The following is a 26,527-nucleotide window of genomic DNA, read 5'->3' on the forward strand; positions in this document are numbered from 1 at the left end:
GGGTGGGGGGGGAGTGTGGATTGAGCGGGGGTGGGGGAGGGGTGGACTCGGGGGGTGGGGGGGAGTGTGGATTGAGCGGGGGTGGGGGAGGGGTGGACTCGGGGGGTGGGGGGGAGTGTGGATTGAGCGGGGGTGGGGGAGGGGTGGACTCGGGGGGTGGGGGGGAGAGTGTGGATTGAGCGGGGGTGGGGGAGGGGTGGACTCGGGGGGTGGGGGGGAGAGTGTGGATTGAGCGGGGGTGGGGGAGGGGTGGACTCGGGGGGTGGGGGGGAGAGTGTGGATTGAGCGGGGGTCGGGGGGGGTGGACTCGGGGGGTGGGGGGAGGTGGACTCGGGGTGGGGGGGGGGGGTGTGGATTGAGTGGGGGGGGGAGTGTGGATTGAGTGGGGGGGGGGATGTGTGGATTGAGTGGGGGGGGGGAGTGTGGATTGAGTGGGGGGGGTGTGGGGGGAGAAAGTGTGGATTGAGCGGGGGTGGGGGGGGGGTGGACTCAGGGGGTGGGGGGAGTGTGGATTGAGCGGGGGTGGGGGGAGGTGGACTCGGGGTCGGGGGGGGAGTGTGGATTGAGCGGGGGTCGGGGGGGTGGACTCGGGGGGTGGGGGGGGAGTGTGGATTGAGCGGGGACGGGGGGGGTGGACTCGGGGGGTGGGGGGGGAGTGTGGATTGAGCGGGGACGGAGGGGGTGGACTCGGGGGGTGGGGGGAGTGTGGATTGAGCGGGGACGGGGGGGAGGTGGACTCGGGGGGGGGGGGGGGGTGGTGGGGGGGGCGGTGGATTCAGTGGACGCAGCCAAGATCTCACAAAGAGAGCTCAACAAGCTTCCCAGCTGGGCTGATTAATGATGAATGGTGTTCAGTAAGAATAAATGAAAGGTGCCGTATATATCGGGAACGGTAGCATAGTGGTTATATCATTGGATGAGTAATCCAGAGGCCTGGATTAATGATCCAGAGACATGAGTTCAAATCCCACCACGGCCGCTGGGGAATTTAAATTCAGTGAATAAATAAATCTGGAATAAAAATCCAGTGTCAGTAATGGTGACCATGAAACCACCGGATTGTCATAAAAACCCATCTGGTTCATTAATGGCCTTTAGGGAAGGAAATCTGCTGCCTTTGCCCGGTCTGGCCTATATGTGACTCCAGACCCAGGTCAATGTGGTTGACCCTTAACTGCCCTCTGAAATGGTCTAAAAAGCCACTCAGTTGTCATCATCATCACAGGCAGTCCCTCGGAATTGAGGAAGACTTGCTTCCACTCGAGAAGTGAGTTCTCAGGTGACTGAACAGTCTAATACAGGAATTACAGTCTCTGTCACAGGTGGGACACACAGTGGTTGAAGGAAAGGGTGGATGGGACTGGTTTCCCGCACTCTCCTTCTGCTACCTGCGCTTGGTTTCTGCACGATCTCGGCGACGAGACTCGAGGTGCTCAACGCCCTCCCGGATGCTCTTCCTCCACTTCGGGCGGTCTTTGGGCCAGGGATTCCCAGGTGCCAGTGGGGATGTTGCATTTTATTAGGGAGGCTTTGAGAGTGTCCTCGAAACGTTTCCTCTGCCCACCTGGGGCTCGCTTGCCGTGTCGGAGTTCGAGTAGAGCACTTGCTCTCAGTTGTATAAGGCGGCTCACCACCTCCTTCTCTAAGGCAATTAGGGATGGGCAATAAATGCTGGCCTTACCGGCGATGCCCACGAATAAATGAATAAAAATATTGCAAATAAACAATAGGAGGTACCCGTGCCCCAGGGGAAGGACAGTACGTGTTGTGGGGGTAGGTAGAGCAAACCCAGAACAATACTTTCAGATATAACCAGGGCAGGAGGGCACGGTCAGGATTGTAAAGGCCAAGTTCAGGACTCAGTTATTTGAAGACGGTGATCAAAAGCTGGAACAGGTTCCCAGGCGAGGCCAGAACACGGGACAGGTTTACAAACCGCTGGACGCTGCAATGGGACGATGGTAGTATTGGAATTCTGGAAGGATGAGATGAAGTGGACCGAGAGCCTTCTGTATCTGAACCCACATCAGAATCTTGTGTTGGGTATCGCACAATATTACTAAAACTGGCAGCTTTTTACCTGATTTTCTGATCCTTGTTGTACCAACCTCCGTGGTAAAGGCAGCAAAGAACATATCCACAGCAGGAGTTCTGAGTTCAGTTGCAGTGTGTGTGTTTTTGGGCTGCCTGTTCACACTGGGATTGTTGGTCAGTACAGGGCAATGTGGGACAGCTAAGCTCAGGATATGTTTGAACAACTCGGCTACAAATTACTGATGATACACATTGGGGCAGATATCCCGGCCTCCCTGAGTCTGTCCGGAGTGTGTACGGACCGGGGAAGGCATCACAAAAGCCGGTTTTCGGTGTGCAATGCGCATGTGCAGAAAACCAGCTTTGAAACATACAAAAACATGTAACAATAACATTTAAAAAGCACATTTTAATGTTAAAAACACTGTCCACTAAGGTAAGTTTATTTTAAACCATAATGAAAAATCTTTTAAAAAAAAGTTTGAAAAATAATATTTTTTTCGAAGACATTTATTAACTTTAATTTAAATTAATCTTAAATATGTGATGTGTTTTTTCTATTTTTTACTTGTGTTTGGATGTTGGGGGGGAGTGTTTCTCAATCATAATGAGAACTCCCACTGACCGAGTTCCCATTATTATGAATGAGAAAATACTTGACCTGGATTGGCTGCCCAGTGCCATGTCACTCCAGCTCCAACATACATCCGTCCTGACAGACACACGCTCCGATGTGCAGGGAGAGTAGGCCTCAGGACCGGGATCTCTGGTGGGCGCAGCAGGAAAAGGTCGGTGCGCATCTTTTTTACCATTTTCTGTCGAGCGCCCGCGGGAAACAGAGGAGTGGGATTTCAGACCAATATCCATTCGCAAACACACAGGAGATTTTATAATCACTTCGGTTTCAACTTATGACTTCATGTTGTTCCTCATCTGTTCTGATCCTCAGTTATTTACAATTCACAGGTCTAAAGGCAAGTCCGGTTCTTATCCAGTCCCCAGAAGTTGTGACGGTGCCCGAGGGTGGGACGGTGCAGTTTGGGTGTACCCTGGAGAGCAGCAATGTGAATGACCGTGTGGATAAATATACTGTACACTGGTACCTCTCACAGGATAGGAAACACAAAATATTTACTCATTATGTAGATGGCAGGATTTACCGATCACACGGTGTCTCTGAGCGGTTTCAGCTTTCCAGAGATGTTGCCAGTAACAGCTACATTCTGACCATCAGAGGCGTGGAGCGCAGAGACAGCGCGGTCTATATCTGTGGTATTTGGGGATCAATCTATGGAAATGGAAACCGGCTGAATGTAACCAGTAAGTATATTCTACATTATATTGGTTTGATATCTAATAATGTTACAATACCAACATCTCATGTGTAAGTAAATGTTGTACAACGTTGTCACTTTTACAGTAACAACACTGAGTGGAAATTCTAAGTACAGAATGGAGGGTGAAATCTGGGACAAACTCCATTTGTTTTTAATTTGTTTAAGTGAGCACATGGTGGGACAAAACCTCACACACAGGATTCAACGGGAAAATACATGTTGAGGGAAAAGTGCAGTAATAGGAATAATGGTGACATACCTGGTTAAATCAGGATATTGACAGGGTATATATATAAAACAATGCATCTCTGAGTGACTAAATCTGCACTCATCAATGCAAACAAATGAACCCTCGACCCTTTCCAAGCTGCAATACACCATCCTTCAGCCTGTTAATGTAATTCAGGAATGTGCAATCCGCTTTCAGAATGGCTGGGCGGCAAAGTAGTGCGTCTCGTTTTGGAGTTGAAAGCCAGAAAATATTTAATAATAGAGTCCCGTGAGAAACTCGTCCGTGGGCCCGGAATGTACCCAATACACACAGACTGTAGTGGGTCTGGAATGTGCACAATACACACAGACTGTAGTGGGTCTGGAATGTGTCCAATACACACAGACTGTAGTGGGTCTGGAATGTGTCCAACACACACACAGACTGTAGTGGGTCTGGAATGTGTCCAATACACACAGACTGTAGTGGGTCTGGAATGTGCACAATACACACAGACTGTAGTGGGTCTGGAATGTGTCCAATACACACAGACTGTAGTGGGTCTGGAATGTGTCCAACACACACAGACTGTAGTGGGTCTGGAATGTGTCCAATACACACAGACTGTAGTGGGTCTGGAATGTACCCAATACACACAGACTGTAGTGGGTCTGGAATGTACCCAATACACGCAGACTGTAGTGGGTCTGGAATGTACCCAATACACACAGACTGTAGTGGGTCTGCAATGAACCCAATACGCACAGACTGTAGTGGGTCTGGAATGTACCCAATACACACAGACTGTAGTGGGTCTGGAATGTACCCAATACACACAGACTGTAGTGGGTCTGGAATGTATCCAATACACACAGACTGTAGTGGGTCTGCAATGACCACAATACGCACAGACTGTAGTGGGACTGGAATGTATCCAATATACACAGCCTGTAGTGGGTCTGGAATGTACCTGATACACACAGACTGTAGTGGGTCTGAAATGTACACAATACACACAGACTGTTGTGGGTCTGGAATGTACCCAATACACACAGACTGTAGTGGGTCTGGAATGTATCCAATACACACAGACTGTAGTGGGTCTGGAATGTACCCAATACACACAGACTGTAGTGGGTCTGGAATGTACCCAATACACACAGACTGTAGTGGTTCTGGAATGTACCCAATACACACAGACTGTAGTGGGTCTGGAATGTACACAATACACACAGACTGTAGTGGGTCTGCAATGTACATTATACACACAGACTGTAGTGGGTCTGGAATGTACCCAATACACGCAGACTGTAGTGGGTCTGGAATGTACCCAATACACACAGACTGTCGTGGGTCTGGAATGTACCCAATACACACAGACTGTAGTGGGTCTGGAATGTATCCAATACACACAGACTGTAGTGGGTCTGCAATGAACCCAATACGCACAGACTGTAGTGGGACTGGAATGTATCCAATATACACAGCCTGTAGTGGGTCTGCAATGAACCCAATACGCACAGACTGTAGTGGGACTGGAATGTATCCAATACACACAGACTGTAGTGGGTCTGCAATGAACCCAATACGCACAGACTGTAGTGGGACTGGAATGTATCCAATACACACAGACTATAGTGGGTCTGGAATGTACCTGATACACACAGACTGTAGTGGGTCTGAAATGTACACAATACACACAGACTGTAGTGGGTCTGGAATGTACCCAATACACACAGACTGTAGTGGGTCTGGAATGTACCCAATACACACAGACTGTAGTGGGTCTGGAATGTACCCAATATACACAGACTGTAGTGGGTCTGGAATGTACCCAATACAAAAAGACTGTAGTTGGTCTGGAATGTACCCAGTACACACAGACTGTAGTGGGTCTGGAATGTACCCAGTACACACAGACTGTAGTGGGTCTGGAATGTACCCAGTACACACAGACTGTAGTGGGTCTGGAATGTACCCAGTACACACAGACTGTAATTGGTCTGGAATGTACCCAGTACACACAGACTGTAGTGGGTCTGGAATGTACCCAATACACACGGACTGTCGTGGGTCTGGAATGTACCCAATACATACAGACTGTAGTTGGTCTGGAATGTGCCCAGTACACACAGATTGTAGTGGGTCTGGAATGTACCCAATACACACGGACTGTAGTGGGTCTGGAATGTACCCAATACATACAGACTGTAGTTGGTCTGGAATGAACCCAATACACACACACTGTAGTTGGTCTGGAATGTACCCAATACACACAGACTGCAGTGGGTGTGGAATATACCCAATACACACAAACTGTCGTGTGTCTGGAATGTGCCCAATACGCACAGACTGTAGTGGGTCTGGAATGTACCCAATACACACAGACTGTAGTGGGTCTGGAATGTACCCAATACACACGGACTGTAGTGGGTCTGGAATGTACCCAATACACGCAGACTGTAGTGGGTCTGGAATGTGCCCAGTACACACAGACTGTAGTGGGTCTGGAATGTACCCAATACACACGGACTGTAGTGGGTCTGGAATGTACCCAATACAAAAAGACTGTAGTTGGTCTGGAATGTACCAAGTACACACAGACTGTAGTGGGTCTGGAATGTACCCAGTACACACAGACTGTAGTGGGTCTGGAATATACCCAATACACACAGACTGTAGTGGGTCTGGAATGTACCCAGTACACACAGACTGTAGTTGGTCTGGAATGTACCCAGTACACACAGACTGTAGTGGGTCTGGAATGTACCCAGTACACACAGACTGTAGTGGGTCTGGAATGTACCCAGTGCACACAGACTGTACTGGGTCTGGAATGTACCCAGTACACACAGACTGTCGTGGGTCTGGAATGTACCCAATGCACACAGACTGTAGTGGGTCTGGAATGTACCCAATACACACAGACTGTAGTGCGTCTGGAATGTGCCCAATACACACAGACTGTAGTGGGTCTGGAATGTACCCAATACACACAGACTGTAGTGCGTCTGGAATGTACCCAATACACACAGACTGTAGTGCGTCTGGAATGTGCCCAATACACACAGACTGTAGTGGGTCTGGAATGTACCCAATACACACAGACTGTAGTGGGTCTGGAATATACACAATACACACAGACTGTAGTGGGTCTGGAATGTACCCAATACACACAGACTGTAGTGGGTCTGGAATGTACCCAATACACACAGACTGTAGTGGGTCTGGAATGTACACAATACACACAGACTGCAATGGGTCTGGAATGTACCCAATACACACAGACTGTAGTGGGTCTGGAATGTACCCAATACACACAGACTGTAGTGGGTCTGGAATGTACACAATACACACAGACTGTAATGGGTCTGGAATGTACCCAATACACACAAACTGTCGTGTGTCTGGAATGTGCCCAATACACACAGACTGTAGTGGGTCTGGAATGTACCCAATACACACAGACTGTAGTTGGTCTGGAATGTGCCCAGTACACACAGACTGAAGTGGGTCTGGAATGTACCCAATACACACGGACTGTAGTGGGTCTGGAATGTACCCAATACATACAGACTGTAGTTGGTCTGGAATGTACCCAGTACACACAGACTGTAGTGGGTCTGGAATGTACCCAGTACACACAAACTGTCGTGTGTCTGGAATGTGCCCAATACACACAGACTGTAGTGGGTCAGGAATGTACCCAATACAGGCAGACTGTAGTGGGTCTGGAATGTGCCCAGTACACACAGACTGTAGTGGGTCTGGAATGTACCCAATACACACGGACTGTAGTGGGTCTGGAATGTACCCAGTACACACAGACTGTAGTGGGTCTGGAATGTACCCAGTGCACACAGACTGTAGTGGGTCTGGAATGTACCCAATGCACACAGACTGTCGTGGGTCTGGAATGTACCCAATACACACAGACTGTCGTGGGTCTGGAATGTACACAATACACACAGACTGTAATGGGTCTGGAATATACCCAATACACACACACTGTAGTTGGTCTGGAATGTACCCAATACACACAGATTGTAGTGGGTCTGGAACATACCCAATACACACAGACTGTAGTGGGTCTGGAATGTACCGAATACACACAGACTGTATTGGGTCTGGAATGTACCCAATACACACGGACTGTCGTGGGTCTGGAATGTACCCAATACATACAGACTGTAGTTGGTCTGGAATGTGCCCAGTACACACAGATTGTAGTGGGTCTGGAATGTACCCAATACACACGGACTGTAGTGGGTCTGGAATGTACCCAATACATACAGACTGTAGTTGGTCTGGAATGAACCCAATACACACACACTGTAGTTGGTCTGGAATGTACCCAATACACACAGACTGCAGTGGGTGTGGAATATACCCAATACACACAAACTGTCGTGTGTCTGGAATGTGCCCAATACGCACAGACTGTAGTGGGTCTGGAATGTACCCAATACACACAGACTGTAGTTGTTCTGGAATGTACACAATACACACAGACTGCAGTGGGTCTGGAATGTACACAATACACACAGACTGTAATGGGTCTGGAATATACCCAATACACACAGACTGTAGTTGGTCTGGAATATACCCAATACACACAGACTGTAGTTGGTCTGGAATGTACCCAATACACACAGATTGTAGTGGGTCTGGAACATACCCAATACACACAGACTGTAGTGGGTCTGGAATGTACCGAATACACACAGACTGTAGTGGGTCTGGAATGTACCCAATACACACAGACTGTAGTGGGTCTGGAATGTACCCAATACATACAGACTGTAGTGGGTCTGGAATGTACACAATACACACAGACTGCAGTGGGTCTGGAATATACCCAATACAAACAGACTATAGTGGGTCTGGAACGTACCCAATACACAGAGACTGTAATGGGTCTGGAATGTACCCAATACACACAGACTGTAGTGGGTCTGGAATGTACCCAATACACACAGACTGCAGTTGGTCTGGAATGTACCCAATACACACAGACTGTAGTGGGTCTGGAATGTACCCAATACACACAGACTGTAGTGGGTCTGGAATGTGCCCAATACACACAGACTGTAGTGGGTCTAGAATGTACCCAATACACGCAGACTGTAGTGGGTCTGGAATGTGCCCAATACACACAGACTGTAGTGGGTCGGGAATGTACCCAATACACACAGACTGTCGTGGGTCTGGAATGTACCCAATACACACAGACTGCAGTGGGTCTGGAATGTACCCAATACACACGGACTGTAGTGGGTCGGGAATGTACCCAATACACACAGACTGTAGTGGGTCTGGAATATACCCAATACAAACAGACTATAGTAGGTCTGGAATGTACCCAATACACACAGACTGTAGTGGGTCTGGAATGTACCCAATACACACGGACTGTAGTGGGTCTGGAATGTACCCAATACACACAGACTGCAATTGGTCTGGAATGTGCCCAATACACACAGACTGTAGTGGGTCTGGAATGTACCCAGTACACACAGACTGTCGTGGGTCTGGAATGTACCCAATGCACACAGACTTTAGTGGGTCTGGAATGTACCCAATACACACGGACTGTAGTGGGTCTGGAATGTACCCAATGCACGCAGACTGTAGTGGGTCTGGAATGTGCCCAGTACACACAGACTGTAGTGGGTCTGGAATGTACCCAATGCACACGGACTGCAGTGGGTCTGGAATGTACCCAATACAAAAAGACTGTAGTTGGTCTGGAATGTACCCAGTACACACAGACTGTAGTGGGTCTGGAATGTACCCAGTACACACAGACTGTAGTGGGTCTGGAATATACCCAGTACACACAGACTGTAGTGGGTCTGGAATGTACCCAGTACACACAGACTGTAGTTGGTCTGGAATGTACCCAGTACACACAGACTGTAGTGGGTCTGGAATGTACCCAGTACACACAGACTGTAGTGGGTCTGGAATGTACCCAGTGCACACAGACTGTAGTGGGTCTGGAATGTACCCAGTACACACAGACTGTTGTGGGTCTGGAATGTACCCAATGCACACAGACTGCAGTGGGTCTGGAATGTACCCAATACACACAGACTGTAGTGCGTCTGGAATGTGCCCAATACACACAGACTGTAGTGGGTCTGGAATGTACACAATACACACTGACTGTAATGGGTCTGGAATATACCCAATACACACAGACTGTAGTGCGTCTGGAATGTGCCCAATACACACAGACTGTAGTGGGTCTGGAATGTACCCAATACACACAGACTGTAGTGGGTCTGGAATGTACCCAATACACACGGACTGTCGTGGGTCTGGAATGTACCCAATACACACAGACTGAAGTGGGCCTGGAATATACCCAATACACACGGACTGTAGTGGGTCTGGAATGTACCCAATACATACAGACTGTAGTTGGTCTGGAATGTACCCAGTACACACAGACTGTAGTGGGTCTGGAATGTACCCAGTACACACAGACTGTAGTGGGTCTGAAATGTACCCAATACACGCAGACTGTAGTGGATCTGGAATGTACACAATACACACAGACTGCAGTGGGTGTGGAATATACCCAATAAACACAAACTGTCGTGTGTCTGGAATGTGCCCAATACACACAGACTGTAGTGGGTCAGGAATGTACCCAATACACACAGACTGTAGTGGGTCTGGAATGTACCCAATACACACGGACTGTCTTGGGTCTGGAATGTACCCAATACACGCGGACTGTCGTGGGTCTGGAATGTACCCAATATATACAGACTGTAGTTGGTCTGGAATGTGCCCAGTACACACAGATTGTAGTGGGTCTGGAATGTACCCAATACACACGGACTGTAGTGGGTCTGGAATGTACCCAATACATACAGACTGTAGTTGGTCTGGAATGAACCCAATACACACACACTGTAGTTGGTCTGGAATGTACCCAATACACACAGACTGCAGTGGGTGTGGAATATACCCAATACACACAAACTGTAGTGGGTCTGGAATGTACCCAGTACACACAGACTGTAGTGGGTCTGGAATGTACCCAGTACACACAGACTGTAGTGGGTCTGGAATGTACCCAGTACACACAGACTGTAATTGGTCTGGAATGTACCCAGTACACACAGACTGTAGTGGGTCTGGAATGTACCCAGTACACACAGACTGTAATTGGTCTGGAATGTACCCAGTACACACAGACTGTAGTGGGTCTGGAATGTACCCAGTACACACAGACTGTAGTGGGTCTGGAATGTACCCAGTACACACAGACTGTAGTGGGTCTGGAATGTACCCAGTACACACAGACTGTAGTGGGTCTGGAATGTACCCAGTACACACAGACTGTAATTGGTCTGGAATGTACCCAGTACACACAGACTGTAGTGGGTCTGGAATGTACCCAATACACACGGACTGTCGTGGGTCTGGAATGTACCCAATATATACAGACTGTAGTTGGTCTGGAATGTGCCCAGTACACACAGATTGTAGTGGGTCTGGAATGTACCCAATACACACGGACTGTAGTGGGTCTGGAATGTACCCAATACATACAGACTGTAGTTGGTCTGGAATGAACCCAATACACACACACTGTAGTTGGTCTGGAATGTACCCAATACACACAGACTGCAGTGGGTGTGGAATATACCCAATACACACAAACTGTCGTGTGTCTGGAATGTGCCCAATACACACGGACTGTAGTGGGTCTGGAATGTACCCAATACAAAAAGACTGTAGTTGGTCTGGAATGTACCAAGTACACACAGACTGTAGTGGGTCTGGAATGTACCCAGTACACACAGACTGTAGTGGGTCTGGAATATACCCAGTACACACAGACTGTAGTGGGTCTGGAATGTACCCAGTACACACAGACTGTAGTTGGTCTGGAATGTACCCAGTACACACAGACTGTAGTGGGTCTGGAATGTACCCAGTACACACAGACTGTAGTGGGTCTGGAATGTACCCAGTGCACACAGACTGTAGTGGGTCTGGAATGTACCCAGTACACACAGACTGTCGTGGGTCTGGAATGTACCCAATGCACACAGACTGTAGTGGGTCTGGAATGTACCCAATACACACAGACTGTAGTGCGTCTGGAATGTGCCCAATACACACAGACTGTAGTGGGTCTGGAATGTACCCAATACACACAGACTGTAGTGCGTCTGGAATGTACACAATACACACAGACTGTAGTGCGTCTGGAATGTGCCCAATACACACAGACTGTAGTGGGTCTGGAATGTACCCAATACACACAGACTGTAGTGGGTCTGGAATGTACACAATACACACAGACTGTAGTGGGTCTGGAATGTACCCAATACACACAGACTGTAGTGGGTCTGGAATGTACCCAATACACACAGACTGTAGTGGGTCTGGAATGTACCCAATACACACAGACTGTAGTGGGTCTGGAATGTACACAATACACACAGACTGCAATGGGTCTGGAATGTACCCAATACACACAGACTGTAGTGGGTCTGGAATGTACACAATACACACAGACTGTAATGGGTCTGGAATGTACCCAATACACACAAACTGTCGTGTGTCTGGAATGTGCCCAATACACACAGACTGTAGTGGGTCTGGAATGTACCCAATACACACAGACTGTAGTGGGTCTGGAATGTACCCAATACACACGGACTGTCGTGGGTCTGGAATGTACCCAATACACACAGACTGTAGTTGGTCTGGAATGTGCCCAGTACACACAGACTGAAGTGGGTCTGGAATGTACCCAATACACACGGAGTGTAGTGGGTCTGGAATGTACCCAATACATACAGACTGTAGTTGGTCTGGAATGTACCCAGTACACACAGACTGTAGTGGGTCTGGAATGTACCCAGTACACACAGACTGTAGTGGGTCTGGAATGTACCCAATACACGCAGACTGCAGTGGATCTGGAATGTACACAATACACACAGACTGCAGTGGGTGTGGAATATACCCAATACACACAAACTGTCGTGTGTCTGGAATGTGCCCAATACACACAGACTGTAGTGGGTCAGGAATGTACCCAATACACGCAGACTGTAGTGGGTCTGGAATGTGCCCAGTACACACAGACTGTAGTGGGTCTGGAATGTACCCAATACACACGGACTGTAGTGGGTCTGGAATGTACCCAGTACACACAGACTGTAGTGGGTCTGGAATGTACCCAGTGCACACAGACTGTAGTGGGTCTGGAATGTACCCAGTACACACAGACTGTCGTGGGTCTGGAATGTACCCAATGCACACAGACTGTAGTGGGTCTGGAATGTACCCAATACACACAGACTGTCGTGGGTCTGGAATGTACACAATACACACAGACTGTAATGGGTCTGGAATATACCCAATACACACACACTGTAGTTGGTCTGGAAAGTACCCAATACACACAGATTGTAGTGGGTCTGGAACATACCCAATACACACAGACTGTAGTGGGTCTGGAATGTACCGAATACACACAGACTGTAGTGGGTCTGGAATGTACCCAATACACACAGACTGCAGTGGGTCTGGAATATACCCAATACACACAGACTGTAGTTGTTCTGGAATGTACACAATACACACAGACTGCAGTGGGTCTGGAATGTACACAATACACACAGACTGTAATGGGTCTGGAATATACCCAATACACACAGACTGTAGTTGGTCTGGAATATACCCAATACACACAGACTGTAGTTGGTCTGGAATGTACCGAATACACACAGACTGTAGTGGGTCTGGAATGTACCCAATACACACAGACTGTAGTGGGTCTGGAATGTACCCAATACATACAGACTGTAGTGGGTCTGGAATGTACACAATACACACAGACTGCAGTGGGTCTGGAATATACCCAATACAAACAGACTATAGTGGGTCTGGAACGTACCCAATACACAGAGACTGTAATGGGTCTGGAATGTACCCAATACACACAGACTGTAGTGGGTCTGGAATGTACCCAATACACACAGACTGCAGTTGGTCTGGAATGTACCCAATACACACAGACTGTAGTGGGTCTGGAATGTACCCAATACACACAGACTGTAGTGGGTCTGGAATGTGCCCAATACACACAGACTGTAGTGGGTCTAGAATGTACCCAATACATGCAGACTGTAGTGGGTCTGGAATGTACCCAATACACACAGACTGTCGTGGGTCTGGAATGTACCCAATACACACAGACTGCAGTGGGTCTGGAATGTACCCAATACACACGGACTGTAGTGGGTCGGGAATGTACCCAATACACACAGACTGTAGTGGGTCTGGAATATACCCAATACAAACAGACTATAGTAGGTCTGGAATGTACCCAATACACACAGACTGTAGTGGGTCTGGAATGTACCCAATACACACGGACTGTAGTGGGTCTGGAATGTACCCAATACACACAGACTGCAATTGGTCTGGAATGTGCCCAATACACACACACTGTAGTGGGTCTGGAATGTACCCAGTACACACAGACTGTCGTGGGTCTGGAATGTACCCAATGCACACAGACTTTAGTGGGTCTGGAATGTACCCAATACACACGGACTGTAGTGGGTCTGGAATGTACCCAATGCACGCAGACTGTAGTGGGTCTGGAATGTACCCAGTACACACAGACTGTAGTGGGTCTGGAATATACCCAGTACACACAGACTGTAGTGGGTCTGGAATGTACCCAGTACACACAGACTGTAGTTGGTCTGGAATGTACCCAGTACACACAGACTGTAGTGGGTCTGGAATGTACCCAGTACACACAGACTGTAGTGGGTCTGGAATGTACCCAGTGCACACAGACTGTAGTGGGTCTGGAATGTACCCAGTACACACAGACTGTCGTGGGTCTGGAATGTACCCAATGCACACAGACTGCAGTGGGTCTGGAATGTACCCAATACACACAGACTGTAGTGCGTCTGGAATGTGCCCAATACACACAGACTGTAGTGGGTCTGGAATGTACACAATACACACTGACTGTAATGGGTCTGGAATATACCCAATACACACAGACTGTAGTGCGTCTGGAATGTGCCCAATACACACAGACTGTAGTGGGTCTGGAATGTACCCAATACACACAGACTGTAGTGGGTCTGGAATGTACCCAATACACACGGACTGTCGTGGGTCTGGAATGTACCCAATACACACAGACTGAAGTGGGTCTGGAATGTACCCAATACACACGGACTGTAGTGGGTCTGGAATGTACCCAATACATACAGACTGTAGTTGGTCTGGAATGTACCCAGTACACACAGACTGTAGTGGGTCTGGAATGTACCCAGTACACACAGACTGTAGTGGGTCTGAAATGTACCCAATACACGCAGACTGTAGTGGATCTGGAATGTACACAATATACACAGACTGCAGTGGGTGTGGAATATACCCAATACACACAAACTGTCGTGTGTCTGGAATGTGCCCAATACACACAGACTGTAGTGGGTCAGGAATGTACCCAATACACACAGACTGTAGTGGGTCTGGAATGTACCCAATACAAAAAGACTGTAGTTGGTCTGGAATGTACCCAGTACACACAGGCTGTAGTGGGTCTGGAATGTACCCAGTACACACAGACTGTAGTGGGTCTGGAATGTACCCAGTACACACAGACTGTAGTGGGTCTGGAATGAACCCAGTACACACAGACTGTAATTGGTCTGGAATGTACCCAGTACACACAGACTGTAGTGGGTATGGAATGTACCCAGTACACACAGACTGTAGTGGGTCTGGAATGTACCCAGTGCACACAGACTGTAGTGGGTCTGGAATGTACCCAGTACACACAGACTGTCGTGGGTCTGGAATGTACCCAATGCACACAGACTGTAGTGGGTCTGGAATGTACCCAATACACACAGACTGTAATGGGTCTGGAATATACCCAATACACACACACTGTAGTTGGGCTGGAATGTACCCAATACACACAGACTGTAGTGGGTCTGGAATGTACCCAATACACACGGACTGTAGTGGGTCTGGAATGTACCCAGTACACACAGACTGTAGTGGGTCTGGAATGTACCCAGTGCACACAGACTGTAGTGGGTCTGGAATGTACCCAGTACACACAGACTGTCGTGGGTCTGGAATGTACCCAATGCACACAGACTGTAGTGGGTCTGGAATGTACCCAATACACACAGACTGTCGTGGGTCTGGAATGTACACAATACACACAGACTGTAATGGGTCTGGAATATACCCAATACACACACACTGTAGTTGGTCTGGAATGTACCCAATACACACAGATTGTAGTGGGTCTGGAACATACCCAATACACACAGACTGTAGTGGGTCTGGAAAGTACCGAATACACACAGACTGTAGTTGGTCTGGAATGTACCCAATACACACAGATTGTAGTGGGTCTGGAACATACCCAATACACACAGACTGTAGTGGGTCTGGAATGTACCGAATACACACAGACTGTAGTGGGTCTGGAATGTACCCAATACACACAGACTGTAGTGGGTCTGGAATGTACCCAATACATACAGACTGTAGTGGGTCTGGAATGTACACAATACACACAGACTGCAGTGGGTCTGGAATATACCCAATACAAACAGACAATAGTGGGTCTGGAACGTACCCAATACACAGAGACTGTAATGGGTCTGGAATGTACCCAATACACACAGACTGTAGTGGGTCTGGAATGTACCCAATACACACAGACTGCAGTTGGTCTGGAATGTACCCAATACACACAGACTGTAGTGGGTTTGGAATGTACCCAATACACACAGCCTGTAGTGGGTCTGGAATGTGCCCAATACACACAGACTGTAGTGGGTCTAGAATGTACCCAATACACGCAGACTGTAGTGGGTCTGGAATGTGCCCAATACACACAGACTGTAGTGGGTCGGGAATGTACCCAATACACACAGACTGTCGTGGGTCTGGAATGTACCCAATACACACAGACTGCAGTGGGTCTGGAATGTACCCAATACACACGGACTGTAGTGGGTCGGGAATGTACCCAATACACACAGACTGTAGTGGGTCTGGAATATACCCAATACAAACAGACTATAGTAGGTCTGGAATGTACCCAATACACACAGACTGTAGTGGGTCTGGAATGTACCCAATACACACGGACTGTAGTGGGTCTGGAATGTACCCAATACACACAGACTGCAATTGGTCTGGAATGTGCCCAATACACACAGACTGTAGTTGGTCTGGAATGTACCCAGTACACACAGACTGTCGTGGGTCTGGAATGTACCCAATGCACACAGACTTTAGTGGGTCTGGAATGTACCCAATACACACGGACTGTAGTGGGTCTGGAATGTACCCAATACACGCAGACTGTAGTGGGTCTGGAATGTGCCCAGTACACACAGACTGTAGTGGGTCTGGAATGTGCCCAATACACACGGACTGTAGTGGGTCTGGAATGTACCCAATACAAAAAGACTGTAGTTGGTCTGGAATGTACCCAGTACACACAGACTGTAGTGGGTCTGGAATGTACCCAGTACACACAGACTGTAGTGGGTCTGGAATATACCCAGTATACACAGACTGTAGTGGTTCTGGAATGTACCCAGTACACACAGACTGTAGTTGGTCTGGAATGTACCCAGTACACACAGACTGTAGTGGGTCTGGAATGTACCCAGTACACACAGACTGTAGTGGGTCTGGAATGTACCCAGTGCACACAGACTGTAGTGGGTCTGGAATGTACCCAGTACACACAGACTGTCGTGGGTCTGGAATGTACCCAATGAGCACAGACTGCAGTGGGTCTGGAATGTACCCAATACACACAGACTGTAGTGCGTCTGGAATGTGCCCAATACACACAGACTGTAGTGGGTCTGGAATGTACACAATACACACTGACTGTAATGGGTCTGGAATATACCCAATACACACAGACTGGAGTGCGTCTGGAATGTGCCCAATACACACAGACTGTAGTGGGTCTGGAATGTACCCAATACACACAGACTGTAGTGGGTCTGGAATGTACCCAATACACACGGACTGTCGTGGGTCTGGAATGTACCCAATACACACAGACTGAAGTGGGTCTGGAATGTACCCAATACACACGGACTGTAGTGGGTCTGGAATGTACCCAATACATACAGACTGTAGTTGGTCTGGAATGTACCCAGTACACACAGACTGTAGTGGGTCTGGAATGTACCCAGTACACACAGACTGTAGTGGGTCTGAAATGTACCCAATACACGCAGACTGTAGTGGATCTGGAATGTACACAATACACACAGACTGCAGTGGGTGTGGAATATACCCAATACACACAAACTGTCGTGTGTCTGGAATGTGCCCAATACACACAGACTGTAGTGGGTCAGGAATGTACCCAATACACACAGACTGTAGTGGGTCTGGAATGTACCCAATACACACGGACTGTCTTGGGTCTGGAATGTACCCAATACACGCAGACTGTAGTGGGTCTGGAATGTGCCCAGTACACACAGACTGTAGTGGGTCTGGAATGTACCCAATACACACGGACTGTAGTGGGTCTGGAATGTACCCAATACAAAAAGACTGTAGTTGGTCTGGAATGTACCCAGTACACACAGGCTGTAGTGGGTCTGGAATGTACCCAGTACACACAGACTGTAGTGGGTCTGGAATGTACCCGGTACACACAGACTGTAGTGGGTCTGGAATGTACCCAGTACACACAGACTGTAATTGGTCTGGAATGTACCCAGTACACACAGACTGTAGTGGGTCTGGAATGTACCCAGTACACACAGGCTGTAGTGGGTCTGGAATGTACCCAGTGCACACAGACTGTAGTGGGTCTGGAATGTACCCAATACACACAGACTGTAATGGGTCTGGAATATACCCAATACACACACACTGTAGTTGGTCTGGAATGTACCCAATACACACAGATTGTAGTGGGTCTGGAACATACCCAATACACACAGACTGTAGTGGGTCTGGAATGTACCGAATACACACAGACTGTAGTGGGTCTGGAATGTACCCAATACACACAGACTGTAGTGGGTCTGGAATATACCCAATACACACAGACTGTAGTTGTTCTGGAATGTACACAATACACACAGACTGCAGTGGGTCTGGAACGTACCCAATACACAGAGACTGTAATGGGTCTGGAATGTACCCAATACAACAGACTGTAGTGGGTCTGGAATGTACCCAATACACACAGACTGCAGTTGGTCTGGAATGTACCCAATACACACAGACTGTAGTGGGTCTGGAATGTACCCAATACACACAGACTGTAGTGGGTCTGGAATGTACACAATACACACAGACTGTAGTGGGTCTGGAATGTGCCCAATACACACAGACTGTAGTGGGTCTAGAATGTACCCAATACACGCAGACTGTAGTGGGTCTGGAATGTGCCCAATACACACAGACTGTAGTGGGTCTGGAATGTACCCAATACACACAGACTGTAGTGGGTCTGGAATGTAGCCAATACACACAGACTGTAGTGGGTCTGGAATGTACACAATACACACAGACTGTAGTGGGTCTGCAATGTACCCAATACATACAGACTGTAGTTGGTCTGGAATGTACCCAGTACACACAGACTGTAGTGGGTCTGGAATGTACCCAGTACACACAGACTGTAGTGGGTCTGGAATGTACCCAGTACACACAGACTGTAGTGGGTCTGGAATGTACCCAGTACACACAGACTGTAGTTGGTCTGGAATGTACAAAGTACACACAGACTGTAGTGAGTCTGGAATGTACGCAGTACACACAGACTGTAGTGGGTCTGGAATGTACCCAGTGCACACAGACTGTAGTGGGTCTGTAATGTACCCAGTACACACAGACTGTCGTGGGTCTGGAATGTACCCAATGCACACAGACTTTAGTGGGTCTTGAATGTACCCAATACACACAGACTGTAGTGCGTCTGGAATGTGCCCAATACACACAGACTGTAGTGGGTCTGGAATGTACCCAATACACACAGACTGTAGTGGGTCTGGAATGTACCCAATACACACAGACTGTAGTGGGTCTGGAATGTACACAATACACACAGACTGTAGTGGGTCTGGAATGTACCCAATACACACAGACTGTAGTGGGTCTGGAATGTACCCAATACACACAGACTGTAGTGGGTCTTGAATGTACACAATACACACAGACTGTAATGGGTCTGGAATGTACCCAATACACACAGACTGTAGTGGGTCTGGAATGTACACAATACACACAGACTGTCGTGGGTCTGGAATGTACACAATACACACAGACTATAATGGGTCTGGAATGTACCGAATACACACAGACTGTAGTGGGTCTGGAATGTACCCAATACACACAGACTGTCGTGGGTCTGGAATATACCCAATACACACAGACTGTAGTTGGTCTGGAATGTGCCCAATACACACAGACTGTAGTGGGTCTGGAATGTACCCAGTACACACAGACTGTCGTGGGTCTGGAATGTACCCAATGCACACAGACTTTAGTGGGTCTGGAATGTACCCAATACACACAGACTGTCGTGCGTCTGGGATGTACCCAATACACACGGACTGTAGTGGGTCTGGAATGTACCCAATACACACAGACTGTAGTGGGTCTGGAATGTACCCAATACACACAGACTGTCGTGGGTCTGGAATATACCCAATACACACAGACTGTAGTTGGTCTGGAATGTGCCCAATACACACAGACTGTAGTGGGTCTGGAATGTACCCAATACATACAGACAGTAGTGGGTCTGGAATGTACACAATACACACAGACTGCAGTGGGTCTGGAATATACCCAATACAAACAGACTATAATGGGTCTGGAACGTACCCAATACACAGAGACTGTAATGGGTCTGGAATGTACCCAATACACACAGACTGTAGTGTGTCTGGAATGTACCCAATACACACGGACTGTAGTGGGTCTGGAATGTACCCAATACACACAGACTGTAGTGGGTCTTGAATGTGCCCAATACACACAGACTGTAGTGGGTCTGGAATGTACCCAATACACACGGACTGTAGTGGGTCTGGAATGTACCCAATACACACAGACTGTAGTGGGTCTTGAATGTGCCCAATACACACAGACTGTAGTGGGTCTGGAATGTACCCAATATACACAGACTGTCATGGGTCTGGAATGTACCCAGTGCACACAGACTGTAGTGGGTCTGGAATGTACCCAGTACACACAGACTGTAGTGGGTCTGGAATGTACCCAATACACACAAACTGTAGTGGGTCTGGAATGTACCCAATACACACGGACTGTAGTTGGTCTGGAATGTGCCCAGTACACACAGACTGTAGTGGGTCTGGAATGTACCCAATACACACAGGCTGTAGTGGGTCTGGAATGTACCCAATACAAACGGAGTGTCGTGGGTCTGGAATGTACCCAGTACACACAGACTGCAGTGGGTCTGGAATGTACCAAATACACACAGACTGTCGTGGGTCTGGAATGTACCCAATACACAAAGACTGCAATGGGTCTGGAAAGTACCCAATACACACAGACTGTAGTGGGTCTGGAATGTACCCAATCCACACAGACTGTAGTGGGTCTGGAATGGACCCAATACACACAGACTGTAGATGGTCTGGAATGTGCCCAATACACACAGATTGTAGTGGGTCTAGAATGTACCCAGTACACACAGACTGTCGTGGGTCTGGAATGTACCTAGTACACACAGACTTTAGTGGGTCTCGAACAGGAGTAGGCCATCTGGCCCCTCGAGCCTTCTCCGCCAATCAAAAAGATCATGGCTGATCTGGCCGTGGACTCAGCTGCACTTGCCCACCCGCTCCCTGTCACCCTTAATTCCCTTATTGGTTAAAAATGTATCCAGCTGTGATTTGAATACATTCAATGAGCTCGTCTCAAGTGCTTCCCTGGCCAGAGAATTCCACAGATTCACAACCCTCTGGGAGAAGAAATTCCTTCTCAACTCATTTTTAAATTGGCTCCCCCGTATTTTGAGGCTGTGCCCTTTAATTCGAGTCTACCCGACTAGTGGAATCAACCTCTCTGCCTCTATCTTGTCTATCCCTTTCATTATTTTAAATGTTTCTATAAGATTATCCCTCATCCTTCTGAACTCCAACGAGTAAAGACCCAGTCTACTCAATCTATCATCAAAAGGTAACCCCCTCATCTCCGGAATCAGCCAAGTGAATCGTCTCTGTACCCACTCCAAAGCTAGTGTATCCCTCCTTAAGTCAGGTGACCAAAACTGCAAGCAGTACTCCAGGTCCGGCCTCACCAATACCCTGTACAGTTGCAGCAGGACCTCCCTGCTTTTGTACTCCATCCCTCTCGCAATGAAGGCCAACATTCCCTTTGCCTTCCTGATTACCTGCTGCACCTGCAAACTAACCTTTTTTTGGGATTCATGCACAAGGACCAAAAAGAGTTTCATGCACAAGGACCCTCAGGGTCCCTCTGCACCTCAGCATGTTGTAATTTCTCCCCATTCAAATAATATTCCCTTTTACTGTTTTTTTTCCCCCAAGGTGGATGACCTCACACTTTCCGACATTGTATTCCATCTGCCAAACCTTAGCCCATTCGCTTAACCTATCCAAATCTCCTTGCAGCCTCTCTGAGTCCTCTCCACAACCCGCTTTCCCACTAATCTTTGTGTCATCTGCAAATTTTGTTGCACTACACTCTGTACCCTCTTCCAGGTCATCTATGTATATTCTAAACAGTTGTGGTCCCAGCACTGATCCATGTGGCACACCACTAACCACTGATTTCCAACCCGAAAAGGACCCATTTATCCCGACTCTCTGCTTTGTGTTAGCCAGCCAATTCTCTATCCATGCTAATACATTTCCTCTGACTCCGCGTACCTTTATCTTCTGCAGTAACCTTTTGTGTGGCACCTTATCGCATGCCTTTTGGAAATCTAAATACACCACATCCATCGGTACACCTCTATCCACCATGCTCGTTATATCCTCAAAGAATTCCAGTAAGTTAGTTAAACATGATTTCCCCTTCATGAATCCATGCTGTGTCTGCTTGATTGCACTATTCCTATCTCGATGTCCCACTACTTCTTCCTTTATGATAGTTTCAAGCATTTTCCCCACTACAGATGTTAAACTAACCGGCCTATAGTTACCTGCCTTTTGCCTGCCCCCTTTTTTAAACAGAGGCGTTACATTAGCTGCTTTCCAATCCGCTGGTACCTCCCCAGAGTCCAGAGAATTTTAACGGGCGGCGCGGCCCATTCAAAGTTTCAGGCATGTCTCAAACTTTCACATCAGGAAAGCTGATCCCGGGCTGTGCTGATCTCCCCCTCCCCCCCGCCCCCCCCCGCCGCACATCCACAACACACCTCCCCCTCCCCCACGTACCCTCCCCCACCCACATCCCCCCTCCCCCTCCCCCACGTCCCCCCCCGCACATCCACAACACACCTCCCCCTCCCCCACGTACCCTCCCCCACCCACATCCCCCCTCCCCCACGTCCGTCCCCCCGCACATCCACAACACACCTCCCCCTCCCCCACGTACCCTCCCCCACCCACATCCCCCTCCCCCTCCCCCACGTACCCTCCCCCACCCACATCCCCCCTCCCCCTCCCCCACGTACCCTCCCCCACCCACATCCCCCCTCCCCCTCCCCCACGTACCCTCCCCCGCCCACATCCCCCCTCCCCCTCCCCCACGTACCCTCCCCCACCCACACACCCCCTCCCCCTCCCCCACGTACCCTCCCCCACCCACATCCCCCCTCCCCCTCCCCCACGTCCTCTCATCCTCCCCCACGCCCACCCCCACCCACAGCACCCCTCCCCCTCCCCCATGCCCCCCCCATCCACAGCACACCTCCGCCTCCCCCACCCCCACGTCCTCTCATCCTCACCCACGTCCCCCCCCACCCACATCACCCCTCCCCCTCCCCCACGTCCCCCCTCCCCCTCCCCCACGTCCCCCCCCATCCACAGCACACCTCCCCCTCCCCCACGTCCTCTCATCCTCCCCCACGGCCCCCCCATCCACATCACCACTCCCTCTCCCCCACGTCCTCTCATCCTCCCCCCACACACATCAACCCCTCCCCCTCCCCCACGCCCCCCCCCACCCACAGCACCCCTCCCCCTCCCCATGCCCCCCCCATCCACAGCACACCTCCGCCTCCCCCACGTCCTCTCATCCTCACCCACGCACCCCCCCACCCACATCACCCCTCCCCCTCCCCCACGTCCCCCCCCATCCACAGGACACCTCCCTCTCCCCCACGTCCTCTCATCCTCCCCCACGCCCCCCCCCCATCCACAGCACCCCTCCCCCTCCCCCACGTCCCCTCCCCCATCCACAGCACACCTCCCTCTCCCCCACGTCCTCTCATCCTCCCCCACGTCCCCCCCACCCACATCAACCACTCCCCCTCCCCCACGTCCACCCCCCATCCACAGCACACCTCCCCCTCCCCCACGTCCTCTCATCCTCCCCCACGCAACCCCCCACCCACAGCACACCTCCCCGTCCCCCACGTCCTCTCATCCTCCCCCACGTCCCCTCCCCCCCACGTCCCCTCCCCCATCCACAGCACACCTCCCCCTCCCCCACGCAACCCCCCACCCACAGCACACCTCCCCGTCCCCCACGTCCTCTCATCCTCCCCCACGTCCCCTCCCCCCCCACGTCCACCCCCCATCCACAGCACACCTCCCCCTCCCCCACGTCCTCTCATCCTCCCCCACGCAACCCCCCCACCCACAGCACACCTCCCCCTCCCCCACGTCCTCTCATCCTCCCCCACGCAACCCCCCCACCCACAGCACACCTCCCACTCCCCCACGTCCTCTCATCCTCCCCCACGCAACCCCCCCACCCACAGCACACCTCCCACTCCCCCACGTCCTCTTCCCCATCCACATCACCCCTCCCACACGTCCCCTCCCCCACGTCCCCTCCCCCACCCACATCACCCCTCCCCCACGTCCCCTCCCCCACATCACCCCTCCCCCACATCACCCCTCCCCCACGTCCCCTTCCCCTCCCCCACGTCCCCTCCAACTCCCCTATGTCCCTTCCCCTCCCCACATCCCCTCCCCCTCCCCTACATCCCCTCTCCCATCCAGATCTCCCCTTCCCCACGTCCCCTCGCCTCCCCCACGTCCCCTCCCCCATCCACATCACCCCTCCCCCTCCCCCACGTCCCCTCCCCCACCCACATCTCCCTTCCCCCCTCCCCGCCCACAACCCCCCTCCCCCACGTCCCCTCCCCTCCCCCACGTCCCCTACCCCATCCACATCACCCCTCCTCCTCCCCCACATCACCCCTCCTCCATGTCCCCTCCCCCACCCACATCTCCCTTCCCCCCCCCACATCCCCCTCCCCCACGTCCCCTCCCCACCCACAACCCCCCTCCCCCACGTCCCCTCCCCATCCAAATCCCCCTCCCCCATGTCCCCTCCCCCACCCACATCCCCCCTCCCCCACGTCCCCTCCCCCATGTCCCCACACATCCCCTCCCCTCTCCCACTCACATATCCCTCCCTTACCCTCGATTTAATTCCTAAGTTGATTTTTATGCTGCTCCTTTCCGCTCCCGACAGGATTTGTTCATTCTTTATAAATTCACCTGAAATAATGATTTGTGGTTAATTCTATAAAAATTGTTTGGCTGGGATTTGCGATGTTCTGGGCAGAGGATGTGTTCCCCCTCGCACCAAGTGCAGTTATTGAAGTAGAGCAGGGATGACCATCACTGGTATAACATTGAGACAAACACCATGCGCTGTATATTTTAGGTACTTGCTGTCTCACAATACAAGCTGTTCTCGCTCCACAGTCCCATTGACCAGTTTTATGCTCCGACTTCCTTCTGTTTGAATCAAACTTTGATAAAGTTTACACTTGTATTATCCATGCCTTTATATAATCTTACAGCACAGAAAGAGGCCATTCGGCCCATCGTGCCTGTGCTGGCTCTTTGAAAGAACGATCCAATTAGTCCCACTGCCCCTGCTCTTTCCCCACAGCCCTGCAATTTTATTCCTTTTCAAGTATTTATCCAATTCCATTTTGAAAGTTACTATTGAATCTTCCACCGCCCTTTCAGGCAGCGCATTCCAGATCACAGCAACTCGCTGCGTAAAAAGGAATTCTCATCTCTTTCCCCCCTCCCCCCTGGTACTTTTGTTAATTATCTTCAATCTGTGTGCTCTGGTTACTGAGCCTCCCCACACTGGAAACATTTCATCCTCATTTACTCCAGCAAAACCCCTCAGAATTTTAAACACCTTGATTAAATCCCCCTGTAACTTCACTGCTCTAAGGAGAACAATCCTAACTTCTTCAGTCTCTCCACATAACTGAAGTCCCTCATCTCTGGTCTCATTCTAGTAAATCTCCTCTGCACCCTCGCCAAGGCCTTGACATCGTTCCTAAAGTGTGGTGCCCAGAATTGGACACAATAGTCCAGCTGAGGCCTAACCAGTGATGTATGGAGGTTTAGCATCACTTCCTTGCTTTTGTACTCTACACCTCGATTTATAAACCCAGGGTTTTTTAGCTCTTTTAAAGCCTCATCAACTTGTCCTGCCAATATGAAGATTTGTGTATGTGAACCCCCAGGGCTCCCTGTTCCTGCACCCACTTTATAATTGCACCATTTAGTTCATATTACTGTTCCTCATTTTTCCTTCCAAAATGCATCACTTCACACTTCTCTGCATTAAATTGCATCTGCCATGTATCTGCCCATTTCACCAGTCCTCCTGGAGGCTGCTGCTTTCCTCCTCATCTGCAAACTTTGAAATTATGCCCTCTATATCCCAGTCTATTTTCAGCATTTAAAAAACCTGCTTCATGTCCTTTCTC

General features: G+C 49.7%; 1 gene segment (V, D, J or C); it reads left to right on the forward strand.

Moving 5' to 3' along the window:
- Positions 1-3,000: 3,000 nt before the first annotated feature.
- LOC139243143 (Ig lambda-2 chain V region MOPC 315-like) overlaps positions 3,001-26,527 on the forward strand; it is a gene marked incomplete at its 5' end in the record, with an annotated part of 47,965 nt that continues 24,438 nt past the window's right edge. The window contains 1 exon segment of the V gene segment in view: positions 3,001-3,354. Within this exon segment, the coding sequence occupies positions 3,001-3,354 (354 nt within the window).

Source organism: Pristiophorus japonicus, unplaced genomic scaffold, assembly GCF_044704955.1.
Source record: "Pristiophorus japonicus isolate sPriJap1 unplaced genomic scaffold, sPriJap1.hap1 HAP1_SCAFFOLD_1623, whole genome shotgun sequence".
Lineage (NCBI taxonomy): Eukaryota > Metazoa > Chordata > Chondrichthyes > Pristiophoridae > Pristiophorus > Pristiophorus japonicus.